Source organism: Narcine bancroftii, chromosome 1 (assembly GCF_036971445.1).
Source record: "Narcine bancroftii isolate sNarBan1 chromosome 1, sNarBan1.hap1, whole genome shotgun sequence".
NCBI classification, from domain to species: domain Eukaryota; kingdom Metazoa; phylum Chordata; class Chondrichthyes; order Torpediniformes; family Narcinidae; genus Narcine; species Narcine bancroftii.
Genome location: NC_091469.1, coordinates 201,907,461 through 201,922,343, shown reverse-complemented (window position 1 = coordinate 201,922,343; position 14,883 = coordinate 201,907,461). Strand labels below are relative to the sequence as shown.

At 42.4% G+C, this 14,883-nt stretch overlaps 1 protein-coding gene across 9 annotated transcripts in view; it reads right to left on the bottom strand.

The window, feature by feature from the left end:
* Nucleotides 1–14,883, bottom strand: part of scai (suppressor of cancer cell invasion) — a 134,682-nt gene that overhangs the window by 86,263 nt on the left and 33,536 nt on the right. For 7 of the 9 annotated variants that reach the window (XM_069888337.1, XM_069888333.1, XM_069888342.1 and 4 more), the window contains exon 2: nucleotides 10,625–10,761. The exons of 1 other annotated variant lie outside the window; for it this stretch is intronic. In XM_069888337.1, the coding sequence (XP_069744438.1) occupies nucleotides 10,625–10,734 (110 nt within the window). In that variant the 5' untranslated portion in view covers nucleotides 10,735–10,761. Of the gene's footprint in view, nucleotides 1–10,624; nucleotides 10,762–14,883 lie in introns of those variants that run through there. One more of the 9 variants, XM_069888339.1, reaches the window with a different exon arrangement.

Sequence of the window (14,883 nt, the reverse complement as noted above, 5' to 3'; positions counted from 1 at the left end):
GGACGTGGCAGCGAGGTCCTTGGGTCGTAGGTTTTATATCGGAGTGGTCTTCTCCTATGCAGGTTTCTTACCCGGGCTGGAGGGGCCTGCCTTCCCTCCTAGGTCGGTCCATACTGCCCGGACCGGGGCCGAGGCCGCCGCAGCTCACCCTGTGCCTGGACTGGGGCCGCCGCCTCCCACTCTCTGCCCGGATCGGGGCCTCCCCCTGCCCAACTCGACCGAGGCCGGGGCCGCCGTCTCCCCCTTGCTCCTGCCCGGATCGAGGCCGCCGCCGTCTACCCTTCGCCCGGACCGGGGCCGGGGTCGCTGCTGCTCTCCCTGTGCCCGGACTGGGGCCGCCGCCTCCCACTCCCTGTCCGGACCGGGGCCTCCGCCTGCCTCACTCGACCGAGGCCGGGGCCGCCGTCTCCCCCTTGCTCCTGCCCGTATCGGGGCCGCCGCCGTCTACCCTTCGCCCGGACCGGGGCCGGGGCCGCTGCTGCTCTCCCTGTGCCCGGACTGGGGCCGCCGTCTCCCCCTTGCTCCTGCCCGTATCGGGGCCGCCGCCGTCTACCCTTCGCCCGGACCGGGGCCGGGGGTCTGAATTAACCCGGCTTTTATCCACCCAGGTAAGTAGTGTCAGAGGTAAAGCATGGCCAGTCTAAAAGGGCGAGCCATGTTGCTGGGTGGATTAATCACCAGATTAACGCTCGGACACCAAAGTAGACCTCCTGGCATAATTTTGAGGAATGGAAGTTCAGTGGGGGTTCTATTGTCATAATAAAGAGCAAATTAAAGAGGAAGAAGAATTATCTGGTATTTTATGCCAGTTCTTGTGCTTCCTTTGTCCCACTTTCCACAGAGATATAGTTTGTTAAACATACACTTGGATATTTCCCTTCCGGTACTGAAGGAAACAATGATATCTCTACAAATAGGAATCATGCCATGAATGGAAGTTACATTTTCATTCCTCATGAAAATGGGAAAAATTGCCTGCAATGATGTATCCAAGACGTCATTGGGATTGAACCACAGAGGCACTGGCCTTTCACACCTATGAAACAAGTTTCCAGCAAAAAGTTTCCAGATACATGTCTATGAGTTTGTATATTGGGTTCGATTCTGAAGAAACCAAAAACGACCATTGTTTGTGATTGAGCTTGACACAGCAAAATGAAAACTAAATTAATGCAACTTGTAATATCACCAATGCAGTGAGAAAAACTAAGGAGCTGATTGTTGACTTCAGGAAGGGAAAGCCAGAGGTGTATGATTCAGTGATTATTGGGGAAAATCAGAGGTGGAGAGGGTGAGCAAATTTTAAATTCATGAGGGTTACTATCTCGGAGGATCTTTCCTGATCCAAATGAACTAAAAGCATTGTGATGAAAGCATATCAACACCTCTACTCCCTCAGGAGTTTGCAAAGGTTTGGTATGGCTGCAAATCCTGGCAAATTTCTACAGAGGTTTGGTAGAAAGTGTGCTGACCAGCTACATCATAGGATACCAATACCCCTGAGCATAAAGGTAGTGGACACAGCCCAAGACATCACAGGCAAAACCCTCCCCGCTATCAAGAACATCTGCAGGTGATGCTGCCGTTGGAGAGCAGCAGCAATCATCAAAGACCCACACCACCCAGCATACGCTCTGTTCTCGCTGCTGCCATCAGGAAAGAAGTATAGGTGCCACAAGACTCACACCAGCAGGTTCAGGAACAGCTGCTACCCCTCCATCATCAGACTCCTCAACCACAAAATCAATCAGGGACTCATTTAAGGACTCTGACTTGTGCATTTTATTGATTTTTTAAATTCTCTCTGTATTGCACAGTTGGTTTGTTTAATTCATTATCTGTTTACATGTATACACTGTGAACAGTTTTTTTTGCACTACCAATAAGTGGTAATTCAGCCTCACCCACACGAGAAAAGAATCTCAGGGTGGTATGTGATTCATGTACTCTGACAATAAATCTGAAATTCATTTTAAACACTAGAATTCTCAAGCAATAAAAAGTAAACAAAATTAATACTTGTTTTAACAAACAATCAAAATAGAAGCTTGCAAGTGTTATTTAGGTTTGAGACAGCTTTGCAATATTAGACTATATGAGGAGGAAAAGAATACATTTTCTTTCTCAGTGCAACTCAATGATAAAATAACAAAAATTAAAATCACAGATGTTGGGGAAAAAAAGCAACTGGTCCAGCGTTTCAATGTTCTTAAATTATTGGTGAGTTCACTTTTTATCTGTCACTGTCATGTGTGCAATATTACTATATGAAAGGATAGGAAATTAACGGGCCATGGAATAAAATTAAATCACATCTGATGATAGCCCATCAGCTAAATGACCTTGAAATTCACATCAGGCAAAGATATTTTTGAGATGAATTCATTGTATTACGCAGTGCTCTTCCAACCATATTCTTTTTCTGATGTTTTATCTGTGCCATTATTATAGAAAAAGCACAGAAGACAAGACCATGTAATCCAACTGGATCATTGCAAAAAAAAAAATAGGCTTTGTATTTGCTAAAAGTGGCAAGCCAATGGCTCAGAAATACTTTTCCACAGCACAACATTTTTGTGTACCAGGCAAAGGAAGTCAATCAACAGTCCAACTGTGAAATGACACAGGGTACCTTGGGGACAGCTCACTTGGCGTTATATTGGCTCTGGATCATCTTTACACAGAAGATTTTTGATGCGAAAAATGGCTTGAAATGCCTTTACATAATTTGTAGAGAACTCATTCATAGATACATGACTTGAAAACAACAAGCCATTCACATGGAAGCAAGTCTTCACAGGGCAGGCCCATGTGACTTGCAAGGAGACCAGTTTACTTGGTCAGTTGTGGTGTTTAGCATGTGGATTATAAACTTTCTATTTAAGGCATTCCCATGACACCAATCCTTCCCACCACACCCACCCTTTTATTCAAGATGTTCTCTGCTCTCCATGAGTAGCCTCTGCCCAATCCCGCACAGACCCCACCCATTATCTTAAGCCCTCAAATAAGACATTTGCAAACCCAATAACTCTCATCACCCCACCAATTAAATCTAATCTTCCAGGTCCTGATTCCCAATGGAAGCTTTAAACTTCCCTACACTCACTCCCTTTAGTGTGGGTTGGGGATGGTCATGTAGCCTCTCCAAATAGAACCTAGACAGAAGTCACATCACCTGCCAATCAAGATTGGATTCTGCCCACCCATTAATGCACACCTGACCATAAGCACCTTTAAATCACTCACAGATGACCATTGGCCCCTTTAAATCATTTACTGATCACCTGGGCTAGACTCCCCAGCTTACTGTACTTTAAAAGCATACCATGTGTTTTGCACGCACTCACTGCTCCTTGGTCCTGACTACAAACACTGGTCTATGCCAGGTCGCTTAACAGTAGGTATTGCTGGAAGGGATTGTTGGTACAGTGTGCACTACACTTAGAGCAGAGTGGTGTATTATTTGGCAGTACTTAGCATTCAGCCACTCTCCCTGTTGGTAAAGGGAACCGGGAGTGTGCGTTCAAGTCCCTGTCTTGTTAAAGTGTGTTAGTAACCATATATTACTTAACATTGAGTCACACCCCGAAGTACAGGGATCAGGAGCGTCTGCTGAATTCCCTGTCTTGGAATAGATTAGAGTATATTAGTAAATTGTGTTGTTTTGTGTCTTACCCATTATGATCTGCCTGGCAGGTTGATCCTGTTAAAATAAGGGCTCTTGTTATGCATGGTGCCAGGGAGCTATGTGGTCAGGGGATGGGGATGTGTGGATGGATGATGATGACCATGAGGAGGCTGAATCACATTTCCACCCCACTGCATACCCAAGATTCTGCAAGCCCAGCTAGTGACTATGTGGTCCCAGACCTGCCACGAGGACCCCGTGTTGGCCCTCCCAAAGGGGAGGTATCTGAGAATTGGGAGTGGCCGTTATGAGGTCATAGAGACCTGGGACTACTCCACTCAGAGTTAACTGGGTTGGGAGATCAATATTGCCATGGCCAGGCGAGTATCTGGCTGCAAGGCTGCTCTGGCTGTGGGATGAGGGGCCACCCAAATCTGCCTCTCCCACCTAGAGGCCAGTCCCCTGGGCAGCCTGTCAACACAGCAGGCAGTTAACAACTCCCTGTGGGTACTGCCCAAAGGAATTGGTGAAGGCACCACCCTGTGGATTGGTGTAGCTGCTGTCCAGGCCAGTTTCCCCATACTCCTGGAATGGGTCCTGAATGACTGGTGGCAGTGGCACAGTCAGTGAGGGCATGAAGTAAGCAGGAAATGGGCTCTCATTACTGGCATCTACAGGTGCATCTGCAGGCACAATTTCCACAAGGACGCCAGGGTAACTGCCTCCTTGGCAGGCCACGTAGTGATCACTGCCCGCCCTCAAGGGGGTGGTGTTGCCTTTGTCAGAACTGGTGACCGGTAAGATTGTCCAGGAAGCCATCACCCTTCTGGAGAGGCTAGAGTATATAGAGTGGGGACTCAGGTTTTCAGGGCTGAGGCAAAGTCGGCAACATCACCCTGCCAGTGACTCACAGAGACATGTATGCTTCCTGAATGGAGCATTTGTGGGGGGGGGGGAGAGGTTGAGCCTCCAGTGTCCTGTCTACCCTATCCCAGACCAGCTTCCCCTCTGCTCATCCCCTACCAAAGGTGGCTCCTCACTGATCTATCTTGTGAGTTCTCCCAAACTTCTCACCACCCCCCTTTCACACTAGCCTCCACCCCACCCCACCACTACCACCCAACAGGAGAAGACTATCATTCAAGCTGCTCCCTTTCTTCCCTACGGCGATCAGTGCTGAGTGTGCATGCAGCATCACTACGCCAGATTGTGGCACCTGATCTCTGCTCTGGCACACACAGCTGAGGGTCTTCCACCTATGCTGACCCCGCTCAACGACAACTACGTGAGCTGCATGTACAAGGTAATCTTTCAGAAATGACGGGGTTACTCCACTCCTCCCCCCAGCCCCCATAACGCCACCCCTAATAATTCCCCATGGGGTGGGTGCTTCAGAAACCATTTTTTTAAATTCTCTTTATTCGGACAATACATCCTGGTGCCAGATGATAGCCCAGAAAATGGGGCACTCGCAGAGAAGTATTGGCATGCTCCTGATGCATGCCTGTCAGGCTGACTCCTGCTTCCCCATGGGACAGCACAGTGGCAGACAACTGTGCTGTGTGCCTCACAATGAAGGGGAGCAGCTGGATGGATGTACAATGCATGGGAGAAGCTGGTTAAGAAAGTCCTATGGCACTCCAAGGATGGCCTTGCACTGCCTGCTCACAGACAGAGGTGGCATTGGTGCTGATGTTTGTGGGAAAGATGCATACACAAGTCGGAGAGACCATGTGATTTAGAAATTTTTTTTTCCCTCTTCTATCACACTGAGGAGCAGTTTCTGCAGCATCTTGTTCCATCAGGAACACAATGACCTTGTTCAGTCATAGAGAGAGCTGGTAGAACATTATCATTTCCCAAAGCATCATTTTCCCTTGCTGATGTGCCTTGTCTCTCAATTTACAGACACTTGTGTTACCTCTGTATTCATTGTATATTTAAGTTTGCATGGTTTATGAACTTGTCATTTAGTTTAAGTATAGTTATCTGTCAGCAGAAGATTTCTTTTCTTTTTCTGTTAATCATTGTATACAATTTTGTTGTTGTGTTGATAATGTTTATAAATGATTGGCGAATGGTGTGACTTCTGAGGGGTGAAATTTAGTGTGGATTGTGGAGGGTCATGTGGCCTCTCCATCTGGAATTTAATCAAAAGTCGCATCACTTTCCAATCAAATTGTGACTCTGCAATTGAGTGCACACCTGACCACTGGCCCTTTAAATCACTCACAGATCACCTGGGTCAGACTCCCCAGCTTACTTCAGTTTGTTTTGCATGCTCTTTCCACTCCTTGGTCCTGACTACAAATGCTGCTTTACACAGGGCGTTCTTAACTGTGGACATCGTTGGAGGAGTCAAAAGGTGTGCACTACATTTAAAGTGGGACTGTAGTTTTGTTTGGCAGTACTTAGCATTGACCGTACCACCCCCCCCCCCCCCCCACTTCCCGTCCCTTGTTGTTACAGTAAACCGGGAGTGTGTGTTTAAGTTCTATCTTGTTAGAGTGTGTTAGTAACCGAATATTACTTAACACTGAGCCACTCCCCAAGGAACAGGGGTAAATCACATAATTCTGTGGACACTGTGGTTGAAGAAAAAAAAACCCACAATGCTGGAGAGACTCAACAGGTCAAACAGTGTCCTTTATGTAGGAAAGGCAGGGACACATACATCAGTTATGTATCTATGGCAGGGACACATACATCAGTTATGTATCTCTGCCTTTGCTACATAAAGGACATTTTTTGACCTGCTGAGGATCAGGAGTGTCTGCTGAAACTCCCGTCTTGTAAGAGTGTATTAGTAAATAGTATTATTTTGTGTCTTCCCCATTATGATTTCTCCATGTGTACGATAAAGATTGTTTGTCAGCTTGTTTCTGAACTCGCTTCTCTGTGAACCCACCAAACCTGACTTAAATCTCACACAACACTCCCCTCCAATTGTAATCTTGACAAGTTCCTCCAGTTTCTCTGCAATTACGTTCTGGATCATTGCACAATGCTGGAGTAGGGGAGAGAACCCCAACACAACACTGGCCAGACCAATTGCCAACAGTTCATCATGCCTGTTCATGCCAATGTTATTGCATTGCTTTCCAGTTTTGCTGCCAAAAGAAATCAACTCATAGCTGCAAAGCACATTATTTAAGTCCTGGGGCAAATAACATTGCTCCAAATTAACAAAATTCACAGAAAATTTGAGTAAGTCGCACTGAACTGTATGTGGCCAATTAACACATTTGGTCACTGATGAATAATGCTCTTTTCTTAAGATATAATTGCCTTACAATTGGCAAATGAAATATCCAATCATGTACAAGTTTCAACTAAGATTTTAGATATGTAGTGAATAGTTTTACTCTTCTGTTAAATCTTAGTACTTAGTAAATAAATGTTTAATGTTTTATCTAGAACTGTGCCAAAGTTATTTTACACCCCCTTTGCCACAGGACTCATCATCAAAGTACCTGGGCAATTTAATGCAAAATACAGGGACACACATTTGGTCTTTAAAATTCCATGTAAATTGGATCTCAATGAAGGGCACACTTAGATAAATGTGAGTTAAAATAAACAAAGTATCCTGTGCAATTTCTCATGGAAAGGCAAAAGCTATATTAGGTATTTTCTGTACCTACAACTATGTAAGGTTCAGAGGTACAAAGGAACATAATTTTAATGGCAGGTCATTTAACAACATTTCCATTAGTCAGATCTATCAATTAGGTTCTTGATTAGAGAGTGAAAATACCATTACAAAAGCAAAATTGAACATAATATTAAAGAAAAAAAAGCAAATGAATACTTTAATTGGCCTACAATTATAATACATTTACAGGGTACGCAAGACTTAAAATGGTCAGAGATTAGCTTTACAAGTTTAGTTTTCCTCCACTGCACAAATATTGTAGCGACAACTTTCCATTATTAGTTGCTTGGATGATAAAAGAATCTTGTTGTCCATGATCTGTTCAAATAAATTCATACTAAAGTTGAGCTTTCCAAAGATAATTAAATGATATTAAACATTGTTACAAGTTGCTAAGAAGTTGTTAGACAGTCTAGAAAATGTCAGAAGATTCTGTTACCTTCCATTCCGCCGAACATAAGAAACTAAACTACCTCTCTATCCCAAGCAGGCAGAGAAATCTAGCTATGATCCTGAAGCAAAGATGTTGCTAGGAGACAGCATAAAATGTTAAACAAAACCAGACAGGTGACGAGCTTGAAACACATTTTAACCCCTATAATTATATTAACTTCATATCCCTTGACAAACTATAAGAGCTTGAAAGATAGGTAAAGACAAAAGCTCAACCCAAGAAAAAAAATTTCAAATTTAACACTCCCTTGTCCAAACTGATATATTTTTTGTCCATAAACAATGGTGAAACATCATTAGCTTCAACTATAACAAATTATGAAACCTTTTGTAAAATACATCACCAATTGATATGGTAAAAATATCACAGACCAAACACCCATGAAAAGAAAGTTTCAACTATCAGGAAATTTGCTTTAGAAAATCTTCAAGATTTTATTTAAGATCATGTCTTGAGAAGTTAACTAAAGCATTTTAAAAAACTTTCATCAACTCTATCCAAGCCTCTCATAACTTTTACATCAGGTCACATCCCATCCCCCAACGTTCCAGAGGTTTGTCCAACCTTGTTTTACAGCCAACATTCTTGGATACAAGTGATGTCTCAATGAACCTCCTCTACATCCTCTCCAAAGATTCCACATCCTTGCTGCAGTACAGCGACCAGAATGCTTCCAAGGGTCTTGAGTGACAGATTATGTTATATTTCATATTATGTATAGATATGTTTTTGGGGAATAAATTGTGGGGTTTTTTTAAGTTAGGTCACAAAAAGATACAAACACCACAACACAGATCTCATTTAAAATGCCAGAGCTCTGCTCAAGCCAGATAGTCCAGACTCCCAGTGCCTTTGTAAAGACAATGGAAACTGCTTTGCTGAAGGACTTCACAAATCTCTCTCTGAAAACCAACAAGAACCTTCCTGAGCAGTAACCATTTACCTTTCAAGCACTAAAGCCTGGTGAAGATTCATAAATGTTAAATTCTGTGCAAGTATAAGAATTGCCTGATATTGGTGAACTTGGAGAAGTGAGAAGTGAGATTGGACTGTTAATCTAAGAACTTTTCTGAGCTTACACACACATTACATACACGTGTGCTTAGAATTAGAAGGGGGTTAAGTTCTCAGTCACTTCATTCAGTTAAAATTCTTGAACTGAGTCGTCATTACTGTTAAATTTTAATTTGCCAAAAATTTACTCACTGTATGCTGTTACACAGCCAAGCAGCAGAGGTTAAAGCCTACAGCAGTTAACAATACTTCACATCAAGGAAAGAGCTCAATGGATTTTTTTTCTTAATTTTCGAGTGCTCTCATTGATTGCAGTTCTCTTTGACCCAGCACTGTAGCTGATGTGAAACTTGGCTTTCAAATTGAATTGCACCTTTCACCTCACTTTATTGCAACTTACTATGATTTACATGAAATGTACAGATTTCTCAACTGGCTTGCCAAAAATGTAGACTTTAATAAAATACATTTGTATTGTTCAAGTGTAGAGCTCGTCGAAAGAACCAAAGACTTGTTGATCCAAACCAAGGCTTTTATTAGCAAAAGACAGGAGCTCTTCACAGGTGGCCGACCAGTCCGGAATGATCCGACCTGGCTAGGGACACAACCCTTTAAGGCCCAGACAGTAGGCGTGGCTAAGCTCTCAGCCAATCGCTGTAAGCACAGTCATTACATACTCTAGATACTGTAACTATATACATTGGTGATAGGTCTGTACTATCACACCAAGGAAGAAAGATTAAGGAGGAGTTCATAAAAGCCTAGTTTATACAGGCTAATTTTAAAGCAAGCTGACGAGGAGAAGAGGGAACAAGGAGGGAGAGGATCAATTTCAGTCCTGGGGTTGGGCAAGAAAATGCAGTTACCAAACTACAGTAAAATCCCTGCCATCTGGAATTCAAGCAACCGGCAGACTCAAGCAACAGGCCAAAAATAAAAATTTGCAGAAAATAAATAAGGCAGGTAAAAAATAAATGTTTAAAATTGGCACCCCCTAGCAGTTTGCTTGCAAATTTACTGATCCTGCATTTGTTAATCCCCATAGGTGCTAGATAGCAGGGGTAAAAAATTATAATGTTTAAAATATAAAGATACGTGATCTCAAGAGAACTAATCATTGAGGGTTGAGAAAATGTATATCCTTACAGAAGATTTCAAGATGAGAATCTAAATAATACAAAATGTACCTTTTTGGGATCCGAAAGACAAGTGAAAATGCCAAATTAAGGCAAACAGCACCAACTGGATTTCAGGCTTTCCCAACTTCACTTTTAAAATGGTATCTATTTCAACACATTCTGTGTCAAACTTTATTAGCATTCTTTTACTTATTTAGACATCAAATGGTGACCGCAAACAATTCTGCACCATTCATTGTCATCAATCTCGAACTGCAGCTGCTTCATTAGGTACTGTACTGCAATCAGTTTTCAGCTGAGTGTGCTCCATTATCCAGCAGGAGATGTGCATGCACATTCCATCAAGTTTATTATTCCTGCACAAAATGCTTGCTTTTTTAAATTTAGAAAATAAACATGGTTTTGACATCAGGAGGACAGACTTCAGACTTCTATATTCTCATATTTCAAACATAATTCCTTATGAAATTATTTCATAAAGATCAACAAATCACATGTTAAAGGGTGACAATACATTTGAACATTTTTGAAGCAGTATCATTATAACAGACAAATACAAAATCAATTGGGGTAATATTGATACTGCAGAATGAAGAGTATACAAAGAAGTGCAATTTCCTGGTGAAAACATTTGAAGAGAGCAAAATTTCATTCCAAGCACAAACAAGGGTAGCTACAAAGAAAAACAACTAATGCAAATTTAAATAGAAACCACCTGTTTCAGCACTAACCTTAAGCCATTGAAGAGCTGTTTAGATTTATCAAGTAGGTAGCAGAAGTCAGTTACAGTCTTCCTTTCTCCCAATGGAATATCATCATCAGTTCCCCCTCCCGCTGTCATGGCTCCTTCCAGATTCAATACTGAAAACTAACAATAAAGTTTAAATTAGCTGATTGAAATGCAAGGTTTTTCTTACAAATTCCAATCAAGTATTTAAACCAGCATCCACCAATAATAAAAAGTAATTCCAAGCATTTTGTCGATGTGAATTGTGTACAGTTTTTTTTGCACTACCAAAAAATAGTAATTCAGCCTCATCAGAAGGAAAAAGAATCTTAGGGATGTGATTCTCTGACAATAAATCTGAAATCTAAAAAAAAATCTGAATGGTAACAAGTGACCAGGTACTTGATTGTTCCAAGTCACTCATTTTAAAAAAAAGAGAAACTTTGCCCATGCAAGAGCTACAAGCTTTTAGACTGCAAACAGTTACTCTGTACCATAAGCCAAATATGTACATAGTTATTTAAACACACACACCCATCATTTCTAAGTGTTCAATTCAATTTGAGCCATCCCCAATTTGCAGTAAATTAAATAATGCACTTATATAATAAATAGATGTGGAGTAATTCAGTTTTCCCTGATGATTCAATTCCCTTTTCCATTGCGCTAAACCAGAGAGAACAGTAAGATCCCAATTTTAATTCTCAGTTGTTGCCTGCTTCACCAAGTCAGTGATTTTCAAACTGCCCCCCAAATTCACATTCCACCTTATGCAATCCCTATGCCATTGGTGCTCTGTGATTAGTAAGGGATTGCTTAAGGTGGCATGTGGGTGGAAAGAAAAAGTTTGAAAACCACTGTTTTAATCGTACCTAATTGACTCGTAATGTGCATGGTTTCATAACTCCAAAGGATATGGGCCAATGACAATTTTTCTCAAGCAAAATATTTCAGTAACAATTGGATCTAAAGCAGTGATTCTCAACCTGCCCCTCCCACTCAAATACCACCTTAAGCAATCCCTTACTTATCACAGAGCACTTATGGCATAGGGATTGTTTATGGTGGAATGTGAATTTAGGGGGCAGTTTCAAAACCACTGACCTAGGGAATCTCAGAAAAACAGGAATTGGACTGAAGAGCTGATTAAAAACGTACAGACTGCACACTATCCAGAGACCTGTTCCAGATCTACCACAAGGGCACCATGAAAGAAAGGATCTGGTTCAACTGTAATGCTGTTCTTAACTATCTGCCACCACTTCAAGATAAAATGTGAATGATGGCCAATTAGAGACATGGGAAAGCCATTATCAAGGAGAACAGAATTAAATTAAATATTAAAACAGAAATTTTAAATTTAAAACTTTGGAAGTAATTTAAGAACACAACTTGGAAATAAAATTGCTGTTTAAGTAGCACCATCAAACACTAGCAGGACAAAGACAAAGCCTTCTCAGAAAACTCCAAAAGACCAGAAGTATAACAAATCCAGAATCATAATACCTTCTGTTGATTTTTTTTAAACCCATAATTTCCATACAATGATATTTCTCAGCTATTAATATTCATTACATCAAGAGAACATGTACAAAACCAAAAATGTACTATTTTCTATGAAGGAACAAAAGCTGCAGTTGCTGAAATCTTAAGCAAGAATTACTAGTAAAACTCAGCAGGTCAAACAGCATCCATGGGTAGAAATGGTCAATCGATTGCCCCTTTTACACAGCCACTTCAATGAGGGAATATTGCAACTTTATTGTGCCATGTCTTCTGTGTAAGGGTTGCAAACATGGAATGGTGGGGAGGGGGGGGGGGGTTATTGCAGTCCCGCCTTTAAGCCGGCAGCAGAGGTAGTCATAGCGCCAAATCGATATCTGTGTAAAATGGGCAATCTGGCAATCTGAGATCAGGATGGGAAAGGATGTGTACGTGTACCATTTTTGAAGGGACCCATGAGGATATTAGAATTCCTCCCCCACCACTTCATGGCAACAGCCCAGTACACCGCTCCATGCCAGGTCACTATTATGGGTGTCGCTTGGAAGGATCGTGGGTAAGGTGCGCACTGCACTGATGCTGAGCCGTAGTATAGCTATAGATTAGAAGTTTTCAAACTTTTTCTTTCCGCTCATATATCACCTTAAGTAATCCCTATGCCATAGGTGCTGGGTGATTAATAAAGGATTACTTAAGGTCGTAAGTGAGTGGAAAGAAAAAGTTTGAAAACCACTGTTTTAATCATACCTAATTGACTCATTATGTGCATGGTTTCATAACTCCAAAGGAAATGGGCCAATGACAATTTTTATCAAGCCAAATATTTCAATAATAATTGGGTCTAGAACAGTAGTTCTCAACTTTTTTTCCCCACTCACATACCACCTTAAATAATCCCTTACTCATCACAGAGCACATGACATAGGGAAGAATTAAGGTGGTATGTGATTGGAAAGAAAAAGTTTGAAACCATTGCTATAGATCAATATTTGCAACAGATTTTCCCATGCTCTTTTATAAATTGTTGTTTTAATAAAATTAATGTTTTATTGCAAATCTTTGTGTCCAGACTCATCTCTCTCAAGCACAACAATGACCAGTATGGGGACTGACAGTGGGCCACTTGGATAGTCTCCCAACAGCCTGCCACCAGCCCACCACCCCAGTCTCTCCCCCCCCCGACAGCCCACAAAAATAGATGGTGGTGATGCTAGTGAGCCACGCAGCGATGATGATCACTGTCTGCATTACTCACTATTATCTTTGCATACAAGACACAAAAGATATTTTTCAGCCATTTTTGGTGAAAGTACATCTTATATGCCATCAAATACGGTGGGGGGGGGGGTGGATGGGGGGGGTGGTGGAGGGGCCGGGTGAGGTCTGGGCCTGATGTCCCGCTCACCCAGGGAAATGCACACGTAATACATTGCCTCTCCTTTGTCGGTGTAATGATCGCCACTTGGCCACTATCCGGCTTGTCAGGCAAGAGATCAGTGCAAATGGCCTCTCCTACGTTACTGTGTCTGTAGCAACACCTTCTTGTTAGTATCCCCTGTTTTCACTGAATTTGCTACGTCATGGCATGACCGAGGGTCCGGCGGTATAACTGGATGGGTAGGCTGGGCCTGTTAGCCTTGGTTCACAGCCACCTAAGAGAAGGAAAACTCTGATTTCAAACCCAGGCAGATAGGGTTTATTAGATTTGTCAAGCCACCTATCTAGGAGGACACTCTGACATAATACCTAGGACCCGAGGACCTGGCTGTCACTGACCTAGCATGCTAGGCCGAGGCAGATAAACCTCGGGTATAAAAGGTGGGGTCACTACTGCACACCACCTAAAAAAATCCATTGTACAGGCTCAATGGACACGTCCATGTCTATGATCCTTTCTAAATCTTCATTCGCGAAGCCAAGCCATAAGTGATAAGATGCCAACGTTGTTTTGTTACACATCCTGCCTCTTTTGCTCCTGGAAAGCTGGCTTGCTGTGTAAAATAACCAAAGCCAGCTTAATGACAGGTCTTCTTTACGGCAGTATTGCAGGATCTCTGTATAAAAACCCCTAATGTTTCTGGTCTGGACCCTTTATCAAGACGTGGGAAGGGGGGGTGATATTAGGTATGAGAAAGGGGTCCAGATGTAATAGGACAGAAGGTGTGAGAGGTGGAGAGACAGGCAGAAAGAGAGAAAAAGAGAGAGGGAGAGGGAAAGAAAAATAAAGTACAGGTGTAGGTAAAGAAAGGATGGAAAAGGTGGAACCAGATTGGGGTGAGAGTTAACTAAAATTAGAAAAATCAGTGTTCATGCTGTTAGGTTTAAGGCTATCCAGGCAGAATATAAATGTGTTTCTCCCCAAGTCTACATTTGGTCTCCCCCAAAGAACATACGTGTCACTATAGGAATAGTTGGGAGAGATAAAATGGTTGGTATAGTAAGCTCATGTTTAGACCCATAAACACAGCACAGGTGTTTGGTGAAACGATCTTCCCCAGTCTATATTTGGTCTCATTGATGCAAAGGGGGACACACCAGTACACCAAATACATGTTCATTTGGACACTGTGCACACAAAACTCTGCCTCACCTCATGCATCTGAATGGTTGCCATGTACAAGTTGCCAGACAATGGGCATCTTGATGACCACTTTCGCATGTGACTGCATCAGGCTGTGCATGGAACCAAAATACGTACTGAGGTTCTACCTGAACCAGTTGTTGTGAAGGATGGGCCTGGCCCCGTTGCTGCACAAAGTC